The following is a 21023-nucleotide window of genomic DNA, read 5'->3' as shown; positions in this document are numbered from 1 at the left end:
TAAGTGTTGATGCTACTGTGGTGCAGAATGCCAGACTTTCTTGTTTCCAGTTATGATATAATACCTGTTCTCTGATAGCCCACTGTGCCATAGTTCTGAAACTTTAGGAAGTGTGTTTTGACTACTGAAAGTCAATTTGCCAAACTAGGGTGTAGCATGTCAAACCCTTGTGTTGTTTTTTTTTGTTTTGTTTTGTTTTTTAATGAAATGAAAAGATGCATAAGTGCACAAGTTGAGCAAAAGGTGACTGCTGAAGTGATGATGTGTTCCCTTAAGGTCCCCTCTTGTGAATGTAATAACAACCAGTAGGACACTGATGAGGTTTTCCTGATGGCCAGAAAGCAGCCTGCTCTTCGGACTCTCCAGCAGCTGGATAGTACATGTCTTTGATTTCCATAAAGCTGGGAATACTTAGCATGTCAGGGGAAAAAAAAAATCTCGTGCAATAGTGGAAAGTGCCCAGGCAAAAACAAACAAAAGCCCCTGAAGTTAAAAGTAACTATATAAAAAAAAAAAAAAAAAGTGCCTCGCAAAAAACATCATCAACAACAAAGAAGTTTTACTTCTTTCATGTGCAACTTACAAAACCAGTTAATTATTAACTGGTTAAATTATTTGGGATCCTGACTGCAACAGGACAGACACAAAGTGAGTGTTCTCCTAAGTGAAGTTTCTACATTTCTTCTAGAATCAAAATACAGCAACAGATAAATCCGGTTTATGGCTTTCTTGGCATTATTTCTGACTGCAAACATACTGTAAGTGCAGAAGCTATACTTCAGAGTAGTCTTAATTCCAGGATAGTTCTTTTATGTCTACATGCATGCACACTTGTATACTTTTTGAGGATACATTTTATATTACAATGTGACATTTAGTGCATATCTTTAAGCAAAAAACGTCAGTCTTTTCATGTATGTGCTTACAGAATTATGGCTTTTCCCATTTTTTGTTCAATTTTTTATTGTCCTGTTGCTGCTCCCCCCCCCCCCGAAAGAAGGCAAAAACAACAAAACACACACACCAAAACAAACAAACAAACAAAACCACCTTAAAATACCACCATCAAAACCTAATGTTCTGGTTATATACAGGATGTAGTGGAAGGTCAATGTGCCTAAGAACTACTTGTAATTAGAAAAAGGGATGGAAGGGATGGCCAGGTCAGGATTCATATGAGGTATGCTCAAAAATGCAAGCACTTGGCATTACTCAGTATAAATGTATCAATGTGATAAACTTGGTGTATGGAAAACAGTGTATTAATTTGTGTGGCTTCCAGTTAGTAAACTCACACCTTATTTTTCTTCTCTCATTTCTCATACTGTGTATCTCTATACAGAGACCACTTCTCTAAGTTGTCTTCACTGACGTTGATAAATGTATGTGTGTGTGGAATTTGGTCGGATACATAACATGCAGCTGTTTAAGTGGTTTTCATTTAATACAAACATTCATAGGAAATATCAAAAAGCCTCTTAATTTTGTTGTTTACTGACTAAATGGAGGGGGTAAGGGGGAAGCTTACAGCTTTCCCTGTGAGCCAAATTGGTTTTTGTTCTAAAAAGTAGACTTTGAAGAAGGCCTGGTAATGGAAAGTGAAGTATGTTTTGTCTAACAAAAAGGATGAGAAAAAGCTTCAAATAAAAACTGAAGGAAAGCAAATCCGCAACAGATGGAGCAACCCTGTTTTTCACACAGACATGCTGTAACGCAGGGGTAGTCTTCTGGGGAATACTGTTGAGGTAATACCCCTGTATTTGTTTTTGATAGAATGCTTGGATAGAGTGAGAAGGGAGGCTTAATATTAGAAGAAGCAGCAGCTGATGGATGGGCCAAGAAGGCTTTTCTTCCTAACTTCACTTGCCAATTAATTGTTTTACATTTGTTAATATTTTTTCTGTGTATTGGCCGTTGTATCAAATGAATACTATATGGTCATCTAATGTTCAGTATAGCTAATAAAAAGCTGTTACGTGAGAATATTACTGCACCTGAACAGTTATCTAAGAGGGACAGATGGCTGTTATCTTTTGAAAAGATTTTATTGACATAACTGAAATAGCTACTATTTAACATGGTATTATTGTCTGTTATGTTACACACATTGTAAAACAGATAATGCAGAATTATCCCATTATACACCAGTAATCTAGCAGAAGGAAATAGGTAGTTAATTTTCATTGTTAATCCTCCTCCCCCAAGGAAACTGAACCTTTCTGAAGTTGGTAAATTGACCAATTCCTCCATCTGATCCCAAGGCAGACATTCAGCATTCCCAAGATAATGCAGATTTCTTCTATTCTGCTTGGCCCAAACTAGGAAGATTGCCAACTCTTCGTTCTATGGCATTTGTCCTGAAATTATTAACAAGGTTATTGGCTGTGCATTGATTTATAACTGCTGTGCTTTGAACTATTTTACTGTAATCTGGTTAGTTATTTGACTGTTTAAATGATTTTCATTACCTATAAGATAAGGATTGAGTTGAATGAAAAATTCTGTGTAATCCCTGGCACGAACTAATTCTTTGAGGTAAGCCGTTATTCAGAAAACGTTGCTTTTGTCAGTTTTAGACTTCAGGATTTTTGATTTACTAAGGACTTTCTGAGTTTGAAGAGAGATTTTCATGAAGTTAGTAATATTTTAGATAGATTTGGGTTTTAGATGTGGAATTTAGAAAGCAACAATAAATTTTGTATTTCCTAGCCATAGAAGGGCAGAAAACAGATTTATTTATGCCCTGTATAGGGCCAAGTCATTTTTCACCTAAGGCAATAAAACTGCAGACTTCAGCTCTTCTTTCTTGGCAAAGCAAATGATATGGAAAATTGAATCTCTGCTTTCCTAGCAATGAAAATAAAACGTGGTTTGTTTGTGGTGTTTTTTTTTTTTTTTTTGGTAGTTTTTTTCTGCTTTAATTTATCAGCTCTGTAAGCAACTCTGCTTACAAAAGGGGCAAATGGGGTAAAAGAAGACTGAGCAAAGGCTGGTCTACTGTTTTGTGTGTGACGCAGCCTTCTGCTCATATGCTGAATGAGAATCTTCTCTTGTCTCTCTTGTATTTAAGAACTCTGTCCCATACAGTTCTCCTAACAGACTGCTGAAAAGCTAACAGGACTGAACAAAAAAATGATGGGAAAAAAAACACCACCTCCTCACCCCACCTCCCAAAGCGGAAGGGAAGGCCTAATTCCCCCCCCCACTACCCCTTTGTAGTTCATCTGCTGGGAAAAAGAAGCAAAAAGAAGCCTCCCAGAATTTTAGCCTTAGGACTGTACAGTTGGCAAAAGGGAGACTGTCCTGTGTTTTCTGAGAGGGGATGTTTTGAGGAGAATAATAAATGCTTTGGATATTCATTGCCATTTAAACAAAAATGTGAGGCCTGGAGTGGAGATAAACTGGTTGTCCTGTGTATTTTGTGAACTGAATGTACATACATGTACTTTGTAAAATAAGATTTTGTAAGGCAAATAACTTCTCATCTAATGGTAAAAGGGAAGCGTGAAAAATAATTGCTAAGTCTTAAGTAAAGAAAGAAGAAAGAAAACAAAGCTGACAGGTGGTGTCAAATGTTCTGATGAATTTTATGACCAAATGTGTAGAAAGGACTTGCTGATGCAGATCGGGAATGTTTCAGTAATTTGTAGAGCCTGGATAAGTTGAGTGGTTAGGAAGTTGCCTGGCAGAGAAGGACCTGGGAGTATTGGTTGATAGTCAGCTGAATATGAGCCAGCAGCGTGCTCAGGTAGCCAAGAAGGCCAACAGCACCCTGGCTTGCATAAGAAGCAGTGTGGCCAGCAGGGCTAGGGAAGTGATTGTCCCCCTGTACTCGGCTCTGGTGAGGCCGTACCTCGAGTACTGTGTTCAGTTTTGGGCCCCTCACTGGTGACAGGACGAGGGGGAATGGGCTAAAGTGGCCCCAGGGGAGGTTTAGGTTGGATATTAGGAAGAACTTCTTTACCGAAAGGGTTGTGAGGCATTGGAACAGGCTGCCCAGGGAAGTGGTGGAGTCACCATCCCTGGAGGTCTTTAAAAGACATTTAGCTGTTAGTGATACAGTTTAGTGGGGGACTGGTTAGTGTTAGGTCAGAGGTTGGACTAGGTGATTTGGAGGTCTCTTCCAACCTAGGTGATTCTGTGATTCTGTCCTTAGACTGTGTCCTTCTAGGCTCAAAGTTCTTACCATGTTTTCTCTGTATCACAGAATCGTAAGTCATTCAGGCAGGATAGAACGTCGAAGTGTAGTTCACCCTCCTACACAAGTTCACAGCTTGGCCAACTCTGACTAATCTCAACTCTAATTTCAGACCAAGTCCAGAGATTTCACAACCTTTTTGAGCAACTATTCTATTATTGTGAGCCTCATTATCCTCACAGTTTTGCTGACTTTTTTTTTTTTTTTTCAGATAGTATTTTGTTTCATTTTGACTATTCTCTCTTTTTCACCAGTGTCACATCTTAGTAAAGAAGTGAAAGACCAGAGTCAATTAATCTGTTAATGTTGTGATAAGGTTACCTGGCAATGTTTTCCTATCATGCTATGTTATTTATTTCTAAGAAGTATCATTGGAGATGAGGCGTATATGCTGATTAACTAAGTTATCCGTTCTTGGATCTGTATGGAAATGCTTGTAGTATTAGGTGCGAATTTTTTTAAATGGTAGGGGTACTTTTTGGAGCAGTTTAGTAAAGCTGGTTTTATAATACAAGTCCATTGAAGTATTCTTCTCTGTGGAATAGAAAGGGGGACCATTTGTTAGTCCTTGTATTTGCGATCAGATCTAGGAGATGTACATGTACCACATGAATTCTGATGTTACTGTCATAGCATTGCATCCTTGTTTGTCCACAGTGGGTGAGACGAAAAAAGATCTTATAGTTCAGTGCTTCCTAGCATACGAGTCTAGGCCAAAGGGCCTTCTAGTTGGTCTTTTCAGGAGTTGCCAGGATCAGATTTAAGTTGAAGGGGTTCATTCTGCTGTGCTGCGAGAAACTGGAGTTGTTGAATATGTTTTTTTTTGGAGAACAAATTACAACTTTTGTAGGTTTTTACTGAAAGTTGATTGTAGTTACTTGGGTGAAGACAATACAATTTTAGGAGAATGTAGTTGATAATACAGTTACGCACATTTATAGTTTGAATAAAAGTGTATTTACATTGTGGAAGAGTGATACATTTCTTTTTATGCTTTGTAGTTTTCTTTTTCACGTTCTGCTGCAATTTTCAACTACTTTTCTATTCTTGTCCTATAAAATCTGCATCATATTACAGAGTACTAATGCATCAAAAATTGTTCTTTGTTGCCCTACATATTGTCATGAATACTGGGAATATGGAACCATCTCCTGTAGCTTTCAGAATCAAAATTGAGCTAACCGTTTGCAGCTTTTTTATAGTGAAAGGAGAGAAAGGGGCACTTTGAAGACCTAATTCAGCTGAATACACTTACATGTAAGGATGAGGGGAATTGCCCCTAAAATATACAGTTTCTCTCTGATGACCTATGAAGGGTATGTTGAAATTGAGAAGCCCAAATTAAGAGGCTGGGGGAAAATTGTATATGTGCTAGTCACCACTGTGTGTTTTTGGAGAGGCATTTCCTTGATCTTGTAGGCCTGGGGAGAAGAGGACTGTGGTTAGAGAAGTGACCCATACCCAGCTGGGGTACTTCTTTTTTTCTTGCTTCTTTTTATTTCTTGCCAATCCAGGTGTCGGTGCTTCTTGACTACTTCATATCCATTTTTCCTTTATCAGTATCCATTTTTAGACATATAGATGGCTGTATGCTTCTGCAGTGTACTTCTGTCTTCAGAGATCACAGAGCCTGGCTCATGTAAGGGTGTAGGAAAGCAGAAGGTCTTAAACATGCTGTCCTGGAATACATCAGGCTACTGAATGGAAAGCTGAAAATCCAGGAACCTGTCTGTAGGCTGAATTTGTTTCCCAAGAAATTGACAGAAAAGACAGAAGTAGTTAATATCTCAAACCATCCAAAGCTTACTGGGATTATGTTAAAATGGAAGATGGAAAGAAGAAAAACTCTTTAAAAGATTAATATTGCTGTAAGATTCTCACTTGTGAATTTCTTTGTAATTTGAAAACTTCATTATTCAATTAAGCTAATCATTTTGGGCTTCCGATTCTGTAATTAATAGGCAGTGTCTTGAAGAAATATTCTTCTTTCTTTTGTTACTCTTTAGATAGTGGTGGTTTTTTGTTGTTGCTTTTTTCTTCTATAGCTTTTCTGAGTTTATAAGCTAATGACTGAATCATTTATGCATATGTGAATGAAAACAAACCTCAAGGACAAGCTTCCAACTCAGCCAATATGTTACTCACCCTGAGGTAAAATACAAAAGAAATAGAAACTTAAATAAACATTTCCTGTAAACAAAAATGAAGGTCATATTTCATACTTCAGGATGAAGTGTCTGTATCTGAAAATGTACATATTAAAATGATCAGTGCAAAGAGTTGTTGCTTCTCTTTCCCTTCAAAAATTATCTTGCAGAGATAGTGATAGATCTGGAAGAGTTTTCACTACCTTGCTGAGGGGAAACTTACTGCAATCCACTCATGTCTGCCCACATTCATCTTCATGTTCTGTCACTGAGTACAATCAGTTTGGTCATGCTCGAGTTGGTATTGTTAAGAAGATGGGGAACAAACAGTGCTGGCTTCTGTCCTTCATTGGACTGGAGGCCAATATTTTTTTCCCATTATTTTCCCAGGAACAGAGGTGAAGGCCATTGCTTCCTGCATCCTCCTCTTTGCCTTTTTTAAGATGGATATAACAGTAGGCATTTACAGGTATTAAAACTGAAATATCCAGTTGTATGTGTTTAAAATTGAGCATTTTGGAAGCATCGTGAATTTATTTGCTGAGTAAATATTGTATCGTTGTGAACCATGCTGCTCAATACCATTCTTGGTCTGAGACAGAATAGCAGTGTTGCCAGCCAGATTAGCAGCAAATCATATTAGAAAATATCATCTAGTTTCTTAATTTTAGCAGATAGAATGTTAATACAGTTAATACAATCAGAGAAGATAGGACATCTATTTTCTTTTTTTTTTTTTTTTTTTTTTTTGCAATTCTTTATTTACACTTCTTTATTTTAAATTCTTGTATTGACGTTTCCAGTGACTTAAAACATTTAGAGATTACCAGTGATCTCTGGCTTGAAAAGTGACTAAGACACTGCCCTGCATGTAGAATGTAGATATTCTATTAATACTGGTAAAAGAGGCCCATGTACCGAGAAAATCTGCTTCACCAGATTGCTCATGGAGATCTAGTGCTGAGTGTTCTCTAAACTTTGGTATGTAGGAGAGAGATGGGAATTCAGTGCAGCATTTTTTATTTTTATTTTTGGTCCAAATAGAGGAAGAAGAGTGGTTGGAAAGGTAGTTGACTTATTTTATGAAGTTTCTTTGCTTGCTCTTTTGTCATGACAACAGATGATAGAGGAATAATTTTGGTTGTGTTTAAATATCAATACATTTCTACATCCAATTTATTGGTTTAGGCATTAAAGGCAAGTATGTTTTATTTTCCATCTTTTTTTCAAGAGACAGATTGAGTTTTCTAATGTCTCTTCATGGATTTCTTAAATTGCTAATATTTTTCTATTTTAATTTTCTTGGAATGTCTCCATTTGGCCTACAACTTTCTTGAACTGAATGGAGAAACTTTAATAAAAGTGCTTTAACAGAAGCTTTACTAGTGCCATATGGAGTGGAAGGGCATCACCTGTCTTTTTCTTCAAATGATATGCTAAGGAAGAGCCACTAGTTTTGTCCTAGAGATAGTCTGAGTAATGTCTTTGTCCAAACCAGCTTTATTATATGATAGTTAGCTCAGCTGAGAAAAGAGTTTTGACCAATATAGTTAACACCAAGATCCCAAAGGAAGATCAGAAGGTACAGTGCACCACTTGTGATAGCTGCTGTGGTGACTGGCAATCTAACAAGTTCTTTAAAAGTCTGTCAATTCACTCTTAAGAATTAACTCTTAAAAGAAATATTTTGAATCAGAACAACGAGATGGTACATCGTCGTAAACTTCCTTTTCTGCTTTGGAATGTAGGATACTTGGATGAAAATAAAAAATTATCTAATGTATTTTATGTAATAGGAGGAAGCATTTGTAAGAACGTTGCAGGTTAAAATGATCTCAGCTGGCCTGTCATCAGTGCTGTCTTTCTCCTTTTTCCTTTAATTTCTAAGACAAATGTTAACAGAAAATGCCCTGTGGAAAATAAGTTAAGCAGTGTTTAAGCTATTGATTGTGAAGTACCTCATCTGTGAAGAGCTTCAGATTATAGTGAGACTGTTCATGTAGGCTCTGCTATTCAGAAAGGCTACCACTCAGTATTACCAGTGTGTGGTAATATAGCCATTTGTTCTCATTGAGCATGTGTATTTTCTGTGCATTCTGTCATGCTGACAAGAGCTCATGAGTTTTTGACGCATAGCACTTGTGTCAAGTTCTCATCTGATCCGTTGTGAAAATTAGGGATGTAGCAAGAAAAAATGTAGCAGATAAGGACACATACTCTAGTACAAGGTGTATGGACAGTATGCAGTTATTCAAATCTGTTTCTGTTTTGGTCATCTTTGAAACATGGTATTTGCAGGGTCTTATATTTTAATTGTTATCTTCTGATATTTTTCCATGCTCTGATAATTATGTTCTAAAAAGACTTAAAAGGAGTGTTACCAATTTGGAAGGAAGCAGCTAATGGGGACCTCAGGTTACGATGTGCAAGTCAGGTCTAAGGGTATTTATGTAAAGCTTTAGGCCTCAAGTTTGCTTTTTCTTTCTCCATGGAAGTCTTGCCTTTGACTTCTCTTGGAAGGGTTTGGAAAAAGTGAACTTTCCATTATATGTGCCATTTATATAGTATTTTCATTCATATAGAGTAGTAGGCCACATGCAGTTTTTATTGGAAAGTAACTTGAGATACATATAATTCAAGGTAGTAAGTTATTTATGTTTTTCTATGGTTGAGATTTCACTTAGTAAATATCAGAACTGTATCTTTCTATTTACAAAGCCCCTAAACCCTTTAGTTGTCATCTTTGCTGAGCAGTTAAAAAGCAGTGTATTCACACAAAGGTAGAGGTTGCTGCATCTAATTCCTTCTTAACACATCAACAGTAATAAACCTAATGTAATGGTGACTTGTACTTCCTTTTAGACATAACTGTGGTAACAAAATTGGTTTTTTGTTAGTCCTTTCTCCTGCATTCTTTGCCTGTCAACCCTTAGGGCATTTCTGTCTGTGCTTCAGCCTTTATCAACCATGTGCACATTCACACACTGGATTGTTTTTAAGTCTCATGCTGTGGAAGGCACAAAGGGAAAGATGCTTGAAAAAAGAGAAAGTATTAACCTGTATAAGTAGCACAGGATAGTTACCAAAATGTCTCTTTTCATCTTGCCATTTGCCCCTTTCTTCTGCATAGTTGGCATCAGTGAAACTGCAATAGTTACCAGTCTTGCTATTGCCCTGTTCTCATGGAGATGATAGTCCATGGGAGTAGTTAGAGAATCTGAGCAGGCTGAACAAACAGGGTGATCAAAGTCACTACAAGTAAACTTCCCTTTTTCTGCTGACCTTTGATATTGTGGACGTGTCCAGGAAAGGATTTGGACAGGGACAAATACGTGTTTCCATATTCACAGAGGCATTCTGTGATGTAGCTGTTCTGTAAGCTAAACCAGAATTCATAATTTTTGTATAGACAGAATCCCAGGATACTCATGCTAGATGCAGTTTGTAATTCAGGATTACCTGTTTGATGTATTTTGTCTGTTCAAGTTACCATGATTTTACAATTTATTGTGTAACATAAAATGTAATTTAATGCTGATATACTGAATGGCAGTCATCTGAGTTAAAAAGAAGCATGTATACTGTGAATTATTTCGTGCTTTAATGCAAGAGAAGTTTTAAAATGGTACTTCTGAAGATAGAACAGATCTGTTACCTTCACATCTTGTGTTTCTAATGTTGTTTTACAATAGTCTCTGAGAGACAGCAGATTTTAGGTTTTTGTAGAAAAGGAAATTCAGTATCAAAACTAACAGATGCTTTTGAAAAGCATTTAAGCTTCAAAACTGTAAACATACTCTTTTTTACATTTTATGGTTTTACCCTTTATATGGTTTAATTCAGTTTTATATTTAGATTACTTTGTCTATGAAGAAATAGGATATGCCCTTCAATACTTGTATTATAGACTGGAATATTAACATAATACCACATACTTGTTCTCTGTGTAACCCTTGACATTCCTGGTACTGTTCTCCAGCCTGAACAGAATTCTTGCTCAGGTCCATTACTCTTTAGTTTTATGGCCCATATTTCTTACTTTAATACCAGTGTTTTTTTTTCTTTCATCTGTCTTCCTTCCTGATGATGTTCTTTTTTCCTTCCTGTTGCTATAAATTTGTTTATCAAGAATTATTTTGTTGAGCAGAAATGTAACTTTAATATTGCCAGTGGAAAGGCTGAGAAGATGGATGTTCAGAAAGAAGCATAATAATCTCTTATAGAAAAAGAGTTGTGTAACTTTCCAAATATCATACTATCATAGAATGGTTTGGGTTGGAAGGGACCTTAAACACCATCTAATTCCAATCCCCCATCATCAGGGACACCTTCCACTAGAAATGTGTTTAATCTCAAAGGAAGACAGAATTGGTTTACTTCAACTCTTGTCCTTAGCAAAGACACCACTGGGTACCTCTTTTGTTAACTGTATAACAAAGATCAGCTCTCCACTGTGTGTTGATTTTACTTTAACATTTGCATGGCTTCTTCAACATTTGATAAATATTCGCTATATTCAGAAGATAGCAATTACTGTGATGTATACTGTTGTTTTTTTTTATAGTACTGTGGAAGAATAATCATGTTTTATTGCATCTGTCATCCCTTTAGTGGGATGATTTTGTGCATGTTTATTTTTTCTTTAAGCATTTCACTAGGAAGATCTTTTTTAACCCCTCTAGTGTCTCATCGAGGAACTTGTTTGAGATTTCGCTCTGTCACTTATGAATTTCACATATATTAACATCATCTCCCTGCCTGTCCCAAAATTCATGTTCATTTTTGTACTTGGAGTGTAGTATTTTGAATCTAGTAGTATTTGTACAGCTAAAAGGTAATTATGACATACATATGTGTTTTAATTATTATGGTAAAAATGTGTAGTTTTTGGATACACTGCAGCAGATGATTTAAATCAAGTGGGCAATAAACCAACTGTCATACTGAGAAAAGATGAAGAAAAATACAGTTCTTCATTTTTTCAATGTAGTTTTGAGTTTGTGAGGTGATGAATTTGAACGAGGGAAATTCTAATAAGGGAAAAAATATTGTAGGAATGAAAGCGTAACAAGAGGAAAGAGGAATTCTTTAGTTAGGGCATGACAGATAGCTGAAGGGGAGGGTATTGTGAGACAAGAAGGCACAGTGAAATAATGTAGCTGTAAAAGGAAGCCAGTAACACATAATTGTGTTATATATTGATAAGTGATTACATATGTTTATTGGGAGCTATATTTGCACATATTTAAATGTTAGGATTGTATCAAATATACATAGTAATGCAAAAAGTGTATTGGTATAAAAGATGTAACTGTTACAGTAAAATATCAACATGCATTTTGTAATAATGTAGTGTATTGAAATTACTTGGTATCTAATGATGAAGTCTTAATACCAGCCAAAAATATTTCTCTATTAATATGATTTAGCATGAAGATCCTAACACACAGGCATGAAAGAAGTTAGTTGTTTAGGCACTTGTTTTTTGGCAAAGGCTCATCTTGTAGTAGCTCCTTTTGTCACAATGGTTTAAGAAGGTTTCAACAATAAATAATAGCCATAATCCCTTTAAATTTTCCTTCATACTACAAATATTCATGATACATGTAAGGTTTTGTGGTTTTGACGTTTTCTAGCACTTTGTAACTGACCATTTTGTTGTTGTTGTTGCCTGTAGGATAGTATGACATTACTTTTCTACAGATGAGTAAATTGTTTTTAAGGATCTCAAGTAGAGTTCAGTGTAAATGTCATGTTTTAAGTTTTACTTCCATTCATGTTGGCCAGTGTATTTCAATTGGGAAGAAAATCTAGTCAATGTCTAAAATAGGTCCAATGTTGTAAGAGGTGCCATCTAAAAATAAATGTTGTTTTATTTGCAGAAAGCCATATTCTTGAGGATGTAAACAAGTGTATCATCGCACTGAGAGAGCAAAATGCTGACAATTTAGATCGTGCAGCAGGTGCGATCCGAGGGCGTGCTTCAAGAGTAGCTCATATTGTTTCGGGTGAGATGGACAATTATGAGCCAGGGGCTTACACTGAAGGAGTGATGAAGAATGTTCAGTATTTAACCAAGAATGGTAAGTCTCATTTCTGAACTGTGTTCTCAGTTTCTTTAGTTGTAAAAGCATTATTTTATACGTCACATTTAAAAGGAATCCTGTGATTCTCTGATCTAATGAATTAATAATGCACTGATGTTTCACTATATGGTCTCTTATCTCCTTTCAGCATACTGTCCAATTATAATGATACCATACAGTTCAAAACTAACTGTTAAAAATTAAATTACATAATTCATATAAGGGTTTTTAACTTTTAGAGAACTTTCACTACAGTTTTTACATAAATGTAATTAGCAATGTTTGGAGACTAGTAACTGACGAGGCAGCAGCTTTCGGCTGTTTTACTGGCCTGAGCACATCTGTTTTATGCAGATGAAAGCTTGTAGAGACATAGAAGCGGGATCATGATTTGTTTATACTTACCTCTTCCAGGATTATTGTGCAGTGGTTAAACATTCTCAGACATATTCAATTTTGCTATGTGAATTTGGAACTTCTTAAAATATTTAGTAGTGTCCATTTCATTTTCCATGATACTAAAGAGAGTATTCTTTACTGGAATATCCCCATATTGGAAACAGGATTGTAACTGTCCTATTCTATAAATGTTTTCTGGTTTTAATGTAACCAGTGTGAGGCTGAATATGGTATGAGGGGCTAGAGGAAGATCAGGAGAGATGAAGTATATCAGTTGTGTCACTATATGTGCTACTTTTCGTGAAAGACGATCTTACATGTCTGAAATGTAATTTCTGTCAACAAGAAACTGAAGCGAACTGTCAGCCATTTCCAATTGATGTTTTTTTCTACTTACTCTTTAAAGGGCATTACAAAGCATGAGGCTACTTGGGTGTGAACAGAATTGATTTTAATCCTATTTGTGTCCTACAACACTTAATCTCTGGCCTCATATTTTTTGATTCAGTATATACACTAGGAGTCTGTAAAGACCCCAGGACTTATATGTTCTCAGTGGCTGGAAGTCTAATAGTTGGGTGGTATTGCCATTAAGAAGTTTTCTGGTAATCTGTGTGTCTCTGAAATAGAGGATTCAGTTTCATGAACATAGAAGTCTGAATGCTAGCTCTGTCAGTCTAAACAGGTTTCTAATACGTTATGTTTGCTTGACATTTACTTTATTTTACTGCAAGAAAAGACAGGAAGTTTGAGCACTTTTTTAATCAGTTCAAATAGGTCCAGGACAGAACTGCCTTCATGTGAAACAAGTGAACTGACATACCAAAGAAGTTGCAAAAGGGACAGAATAGTGAGAAGATTTTGGAATAGACTTGCCTGGTTTTATCTCCTTTTCTGACATTTTGATGAGAAAATCTGAGAACTTGGAACATAATGTTATGTTTTCGTAACTTTTGAAAGCACTATGACATATAGTTAAGGCAGAAGCAATTACAGGAAAGCATAGTTTTTATTCCTATGTAAAAACTGAGCTCTTCTTTCTTGAAACTGGTGGTATTGAAACACATCAGGAGTTGATGTGGATTTCTGTTCTGTTGCATTGCTGTGACAAAAATATATATACATATATATAAATCTGTGTATTTAAAAAAGACAAAGCATAAAATTGGTTTGGGTTGGAATATCTGGCTGTGTCAAGGGACATCAAGCACGGTGTCATTTGAGCAAAATTTTTTGTGGTACTTTAAACCTAAAAGTCCTGTACTTCACATAATTCAATAGGAGCTGTAAAAGGAAAAATGTACTTTTCATTCCTACCCTTATTTATATGATCTGCAGTGAAAAGACTTCAAATTCTTATGAGGATTTTTTGATTAGTTTTATTTTTCTACTGCTTCAAGAGACGTGAAAAATGCAGGTAAGCTGCAGCGCTCAAGTTTAACCTAATGCACGTAGTTACTGCTGGGTCTTCTAGGAGCCAGCTGAAAGCAAGGTGACCTTACTAGAAAAGAAGTTCGCATATTTTCTGCCATCAGTTTGTTTGCATGACTAACACAGTGCAGTGAAATGCATCTTTTATGCTCAATGAAAAGGTAATGTGTTAGTGAAGAGACATTATAAGAGGAGGAGTATACAGTTAGTGAAAATAGAATTATGGAATAATAGTGTACTACACAGAAACTGCAAAAATGCACATGAAAGCCTAAGGTCACTGAATCTCTTCTGTTGGAAGACATCATGCAGCAAGATGCCAAAATTAGCTATTCATCAAATACTTCTTTAATAACTGCTGTACAATAGGTATTAAAAGCTGCTGCTTAGTTTCCTAGTTGAAGTTACATAGTCCTGTCCAGATACCAGTTGTTTTTAAACAAACAGATTTTATAGTACTGTATATTGGAGTATCTGCTTTCTCCAATTTGTTATTCCTCTCCTCTGTTTCGCATCTTCCCATTCACCCAACAACAAGAAAACCATAAGCAAAAAAACAGCAAAGCTCTGTCAAAACACTGTTAAGGTTGTGGAGTCCACCTCTTAAAAGTTCAGTTATACCAGAATAAAGGTTGTCTTTTTAGCCCTTGATTTGCACTTGGTATATGCATTATGCTGTTAAGTATGTGATTACAAAGTTAAGCTACGAAATAGCTGCTTAATTCATTCCACTGGATGGACCTGCTTTAGGCATTCACCAGGCTCACATATTGAAGGAGGCTGTTGTCCATAGGATAAGTTTTAAAAATAACGGGGCAGAAGAATGCAGGAGGACAGTATGTGATCTGATGGTGCAGATAGTTGGTTTGGACTGCCCTTGTGTCTACAGAGAGGTGACACTTCAGGTTAATGAGGCTACAGCTAAATGTGGGATGCAGGAATACTCGCCCCCTCCTGGTGTGAGCGAGCACTCTGAGTACATCCCAGCTCTATGTCAAGATGACATTGGGAGCTACTCTATCTCATCTTCTTTTCAGGTTTTAGTGGGAAGGACGTTAGGCTGTGTGGTCAGAAAAGAAATGTGCAAAACATTTGAACCAACATCCCTGTCCAGATGTTAGGAGATCAGCACTGAGAATCATGCCCTGGAAACGAATGCTCCATGTTCTGTGTGAAACCTTTCCTGACTATGGGGGAGAAGAATGTTCAACCATGTGGTCTACAAGCTTAATGAAGGCAGTTGTTGAAACCAGCATTTCCTATCTTGATTTTGCAAATGCAAATATGGTAGAGGTGCAGGTTGTATTCTTTTATGTTTAAGACTGAAAATGTTAATATTGGCACCTCTCCATCATTCCTAATGCCTGGTACTGTTGATTAGATTGAAAAGTGCAGGTCCTTGCATTTTGATAGGATTTGTTTACTGTTGCATGAATGCAAAATGAAACCTTTAAGGAAGGCTGATTATAGAAACACAAGGTATTTCCACTTCTGAACTGGAAGAGTAACCCTGTACTGTAATTTTAAATAATCAGTCTATTCATTTTCCTACCTTCCAGAATCTGCAGTAGTTAAATTTAAGTAAACAGTTTATATTATGGTATCTACCTGTTGATACAGTAAAAAGCCTATGTTTATTGTAAATATTGTCAGCATTGTTTCTTTCATGTCAAAGTATAATAATACAATGTATAAAGTGCACATTCTTTTTATATAGAGGTATGTATACATGCATATAAATCCTCTATTTATTTAGATTTAAGGATCTTGCGAAAATAAGGAAAAGGGATGGAGACAAATACTTTAACTGTATTAAGGCGCCAGCACTTTTAACTGTGAGTCACTGTAGCTTTGAGTCCACTTGTTCTTATGCTAGTAGGGCTGAGGGACGTAGAGGAGCCCATTTTCCACAGCTTTTTAAAAGCAGAATCGTGAAATGCCTTGTGTGATTCACTTAGGGATAGGGTCTAACGTAAAGTTTAGAAATACTGATGAAGGTACGTTTAGAATGAAATGCATGTTTCTATTCTCAAATTGTAGATCAGCTGTAGGTGTTGTTCTGAAACTGCCATTGGCAAGACACAAAATATCGATCCCATTCCATTTGAAATATGACTGAACATAAATTAAGACAGAGTTTAATCTATAAGAATGGTGATACCAAATTTAAAGCTGAACATGAATTTGAAATTGTCTCGCTGCTTCAGAAAATATTTAGAAGCATGTACATAGCTGTGAATTCCAAAAAAATTCTTCAGAGGGACATCAGATCTATCAGACCTGATACCAACAATGCTGATTATAATTAGGAATTGAAGAGCAGAATAGATGGGAAGGGTTTTTTAAGCAATTCATCATCTGGGTAAGTACGAGTTTCTAGACATTTCAGAGTCAAGGAAAATCTCATATCCAAACAGTCCCATAACTTACTTAGGAGGCTGTAGAACATCTCTTTTGGGTGTTACATATACATGCTTCTTTGCTATACCAAGGGGATACCAAGGAAATCTTTGGCCTGATTATCTCCTTTGTGGGACTTGTGAGAGCTGTATTAGGACTATTTCTAATTAAAGACTTTCTCAAATTTGTGCATTTATGCATCGCCAGTTTGCGCATTTTCTTCATGTGTCAATGTGAGCAGCTCCACATGAGTGAGCTCCACAAGCTCCCTTGGCCCCAGTGGGCCAAACACTTTAAATGTAGACCTGTTTTGGAGACATTTGGTTTGTGTTTAAAATCCTTACAAGTTCAAGTTAACCTTTTCTGAAGTGCTGTCTTGTGGTTTTGTCCTGAAACTCATTCAATTCATCCTGACCCAGTTGTCTGCTGTATGGGCAATGTTTTTGCATGTTGTTTCCAGTGACTTTGAAGAATTTGGAATTAAATAATTTATTTATGTTTATTTCTTGGTCCCAAGAATGGTGTCTTGGACACCTTCTGGAGTCTCCTCTCACTTCCAGTGTGATCAGTTGCATAGCCTCTGTGCTTACACTGGTCTACTCTACCTCAGAAAGGACTTCGCTTGTATAGCACTGTATTAGGAAGAACTTCTTTACCTAAAGGGTTGTGAGGCATTGGAACAGGCTGCCCAGGGAAGTGGTGGAGTCACCGTCCCTGGAAGTCTTTAAAAGACGTTTAGATGTAGAGCTTAGGGATATGGTTTAGTGGGGACTGTTAGTGTTAGGTCAGAGGTTGGACTCGATGATCTTGAGGTCTCTTCCAACCTAGAAATTCTGTGAAAATTCTGTATTAAATGATTCAGCTTGATGGATTAACTCTACTGCAGTACTTTTCTCTGGGAAAGAAATTTATCTCAGCAAGTAGAGATGTTAGTGTTATCTGATGTTGATCTTGCTTCTTCTGTTGTGTTTTTTTTTTTTTTTTTTTCATTTATGTCCGTATCTTGCACACTTACATGCATAAACTTTGTATTTTTTAAGTTGCTTTATTTGCTTTTTTCAAACAATGGTTCCTAGACTTGTAGTGAAGGCTTATGCTAAGCAACTGACAGTTTCCTTTGTCCACTGTCAGAATTGTTTGCAGTAGGGATTATATATTTTATCCAATTCAAAAACTTTATTCCCTCAAAAGATACCATCCAAGGAGGTAACACGTGGAGGCTTTGTGGCATTTTATCCTGTTCACTCTGACATAAAGTATTTTATTTTATTTTTGCATGCCATCTAAGCCAAAATAGGGGAAGAGTAGTATTTTCAGAGACTTTATTGTCTTGCCTAAGACATACCTACAGGTGATGTAGAACGAATAAGCTGTTGAAGGACTGTATCTCTCTCATGGTGTAAAAGGTACCAATATGACCGATCTCATTCTAGATGACTTAGGTGAGGGCAGCTGAAATAAGGTTGCTGAATCTCATTTTGTAGTTTATGCAAATTCAAAATCTGTAATTAATTAAAAAGGGTGAAGTATTTTTAAGGGAAGAACATTTTTCACTATTTGTCACCCTCAGTGAGATTTAAAGTGAATGTTGTAATTTATAATAAACTCTGTTTATCATACAGAGGTTCGTACCCCTGCCTGTGAAGCCCAAGGTCTGCTAAATAGGACTGAGTCCTTTCTTTGGAAATGACTGAAAAGAAGTTTGATAGAAAAAGACAGGGTATGGCTTCAGCTTGGAAGCTTGTGGAATTGGTGTAGAACACAGACAAGAGACAGGTCATAAGAAACTGTATTCAACAAAGAATTATTTTAAAATCTAAGAGGATAACTATGAACTAAGAGAAGTGCTGTAGGTAAACGTTTCCTCTCCCTTAAAGTTTGAGGGATGTTGATAGTTGCATAACTTAGCTTACTATATATACATATATATATATATTTATTTATTTGTTTATTTATTTATTTTTGCTTAGGATTACCAATAGTTGTAAAACTTTCTAAAGCAGTGGATACAAAAACCAATGGATATTGCTCTACTATAGAGTCAACAACCTGCATTAAGTCCACAGTGAGCTTTTTTCATAAAGCTCTCTTCTAATCCTTCTGAAGCTGTGTTAAAAATACTAGCTGTAAAAAACTGTCAGATTTATTTCGCATGTAAAGAATGTTCTGAAGAAACAGAAATGTCATCTAAAGTCTTCTGTGTTTCAGATAATCAAAAAATGACTCTGAGCATAATGTCATGTCTTCTTGCCAATCTTACCTTCTCTTCTTGTAGCTTAAAAGGAGCTTTTCTTCATTCTTAATAACATTAATGTACTTATTAATTATAAATTGTACATGAGAGTTAAGATGCTCATAACTACTTGTTTGCTTGCTTTAAAATGCTGTTGTGCTTAGTGATCATCCAAGGAACTGAGAATAGACCTCTCCAGTGCCATTTGCCAACAGGCTTTTTTCAGAAAGCTTCAGAGTGTCTGGTGCAGTCCTGCTATTTAGGGCTCTGGGTCTTAAACACAGTCTCCATAAACTTTTCTCCTTCTTGAGATAAAAAATAGCAAGTACAGCATTTAAAACACAACATTAATATAGAATGAAGTTATGTTTATAAATAAGCTAATAACTTTATTTTTGCCTTCTTCAGTTGTTTTTTCTTTTTGTTCTTTTTTTTTTTTTTTTTTTGGTTGTTAGGCCTTTCTTCTAAATTAGGATAGTAAAATAAATTTCTGTTACCAGCATGGATTTGACATGCATGATGTTGCTTCAGCTAGTTAAATGGAGAGAGGGGAGAAAGATGAGGGGAGTGTCTCTTGGTTTTAGTGGCATCTGCTGAAAAACTGGGAAAGGGAAGTCTATCCCTTTTAATATATTTTCCCTTTTAGGCCTTAAGGATCCAGGACAGGGATTCTTTTGGCAGTGTCCATTCATACTGGATTTAAGTTGTTACCAAGATCAGGGAACTGCTAGTGATCATTCTATTAAATATATTTTATTTTAAACTTAAGCAGACTCTTCACTGAGCTTTAACTTGGACAGTTATTTGTGTGCCCATATCAAAGCTGTTACCAGTATTTCAGCTGTGACTTTTTTCTGCAGAGGACCTTAGGTTCCCCTTCTTTTTCAAGCTAAGGACCTTTCATTTGCAGTTCTGTAGTCTGCCTTTCACTTGCAGCTCTGGAACCTTTCAGATAGCTATTGTGAATGTATTTTCCAGCATCTCTGTGGCAATATTTTCTTCCTGCTGTGTTAATAATGTTTTTCTCATAGTCTTGCACCTACAAACCTTGTTATAATTGTTATCGTGCATTCTTGTGGGAATTACAAGTACGCTGTGCTCTTTTCATATTTGTCTGTGATTAATTTTTTGTTTTAGACACCAGTTTAGCAATTATTTCCTTTGTCATTCAGCATTCAAAGAATTCTTTTGTCCTGTTGTCTTTTAAAACATTGTAGTATATTAGGGATGTCATATACCTTATTTCATTAGTTTTCATCTGAGTATTTTAAAAGAAGTTGGTATATTAGGGACATTCAAGTTGTTAACCTAGTAGCTTCGGCTGTTTCTGTTGCTTCTTGGAGCCAGTTGGTCAGATATACCTACTGTTGTTTTTTCCTGTTTTCCATGGACCAAACCTTTTAGATTTCTTCAATGTTTCTTCTAGCCATTTGGTTTCACAACATTTACATGTCAGAGTGTAACCTGCCTTCTAAATAGGGCTGTGGACTGAGTAACTCTATCTCAAAAATCACAAAGCGCTTAAGAATTTTTTCAATATTCCATAATCTGTGCGGAAATTTCTGTTCACATACCCAACTTGAATCCTGTTCTGTTAAGATTTCCCATAGACCTGAAAAATTCACTTCTTGTTTTCCAGTTTTAGATCAGTCTCAGATCTGCAGGGGTATCATTTGGTTTTGTTTTCTAAACAGAATTAAAAAAAAAAAAAAAAAAAAAAAAAAAAGGCAAGAAAGCCTTTCACAGTTTATATTTTCTACATGGAATATTTTTCTTATGTTTATAACAAAATTTCTTAATTGTTAGAATGTTGTATCATAATCATTAAATTACATTACACACTCTTTCTCTGTTTTTTGGTTTTAGTTTTTTTTTGGTAATCCTTTCGGCTATGAAAGTTAACCATTCAATTCAAAAACCTGCTCTGGATAAGATGTTCAGTGTCCCACCCAGATTCCTTTCTGGCAAACATGCCCTCAACTCCCTCAACTCTTACTGCTCTATAGTAACTGCAGGCTGTTGGATTTGGAAATTATGCAGCAGAACGTGTTGGGGGGAACATGTGCATAATTGAGCAGGGTTTATTTATGCATGTGTATTTATGTATGGATCATGAATCTGTTAATATA

General features: G+C 36.1%; 1 protein-coding gene across 4 annotated transcripts in view; it reads left to right on the top strand.

Moving 5' to 3' along the window:
* The window catches only part of CTNNA3 (catenin alpha 3), a 458724-nt gene that overhangs the window by 333398 nt on the left and 104303 nt on the right, over window positions 1-21023 (top strand). For all 4 annotated transcript variants that reach the window (XM_032191583.1, XM_032191582.1, XM_032191586.1 and 1 more), the window contains one exon: window positions 12228-12428. In XM_032191583.1, the coding sequence (XP_032047474.1) occupies window positions 12228-12428 (201 nt within the window). The remainder of the gene's footprint in view (window positions 1-12227; window positions 12429-21023) is intronic.

Source organism: Aythya fuligula, chromosome 7 (assembly GCF_009819795.1).
Source record: "Aythya fuligula isolate bAytFul2 chromosome 7, bAytFul2.pri, whole genome shotgun sequence".
NCBI lineage: Eukaryota > Metazoa > Chordata > Aves > Anseriformes > Anatidae > Aythya > Aythya fuligula.
Note: the sequence above shows the minus strand (reverse complement) of the source record. Positions and strands in the feature narration are given on the sequence as shown.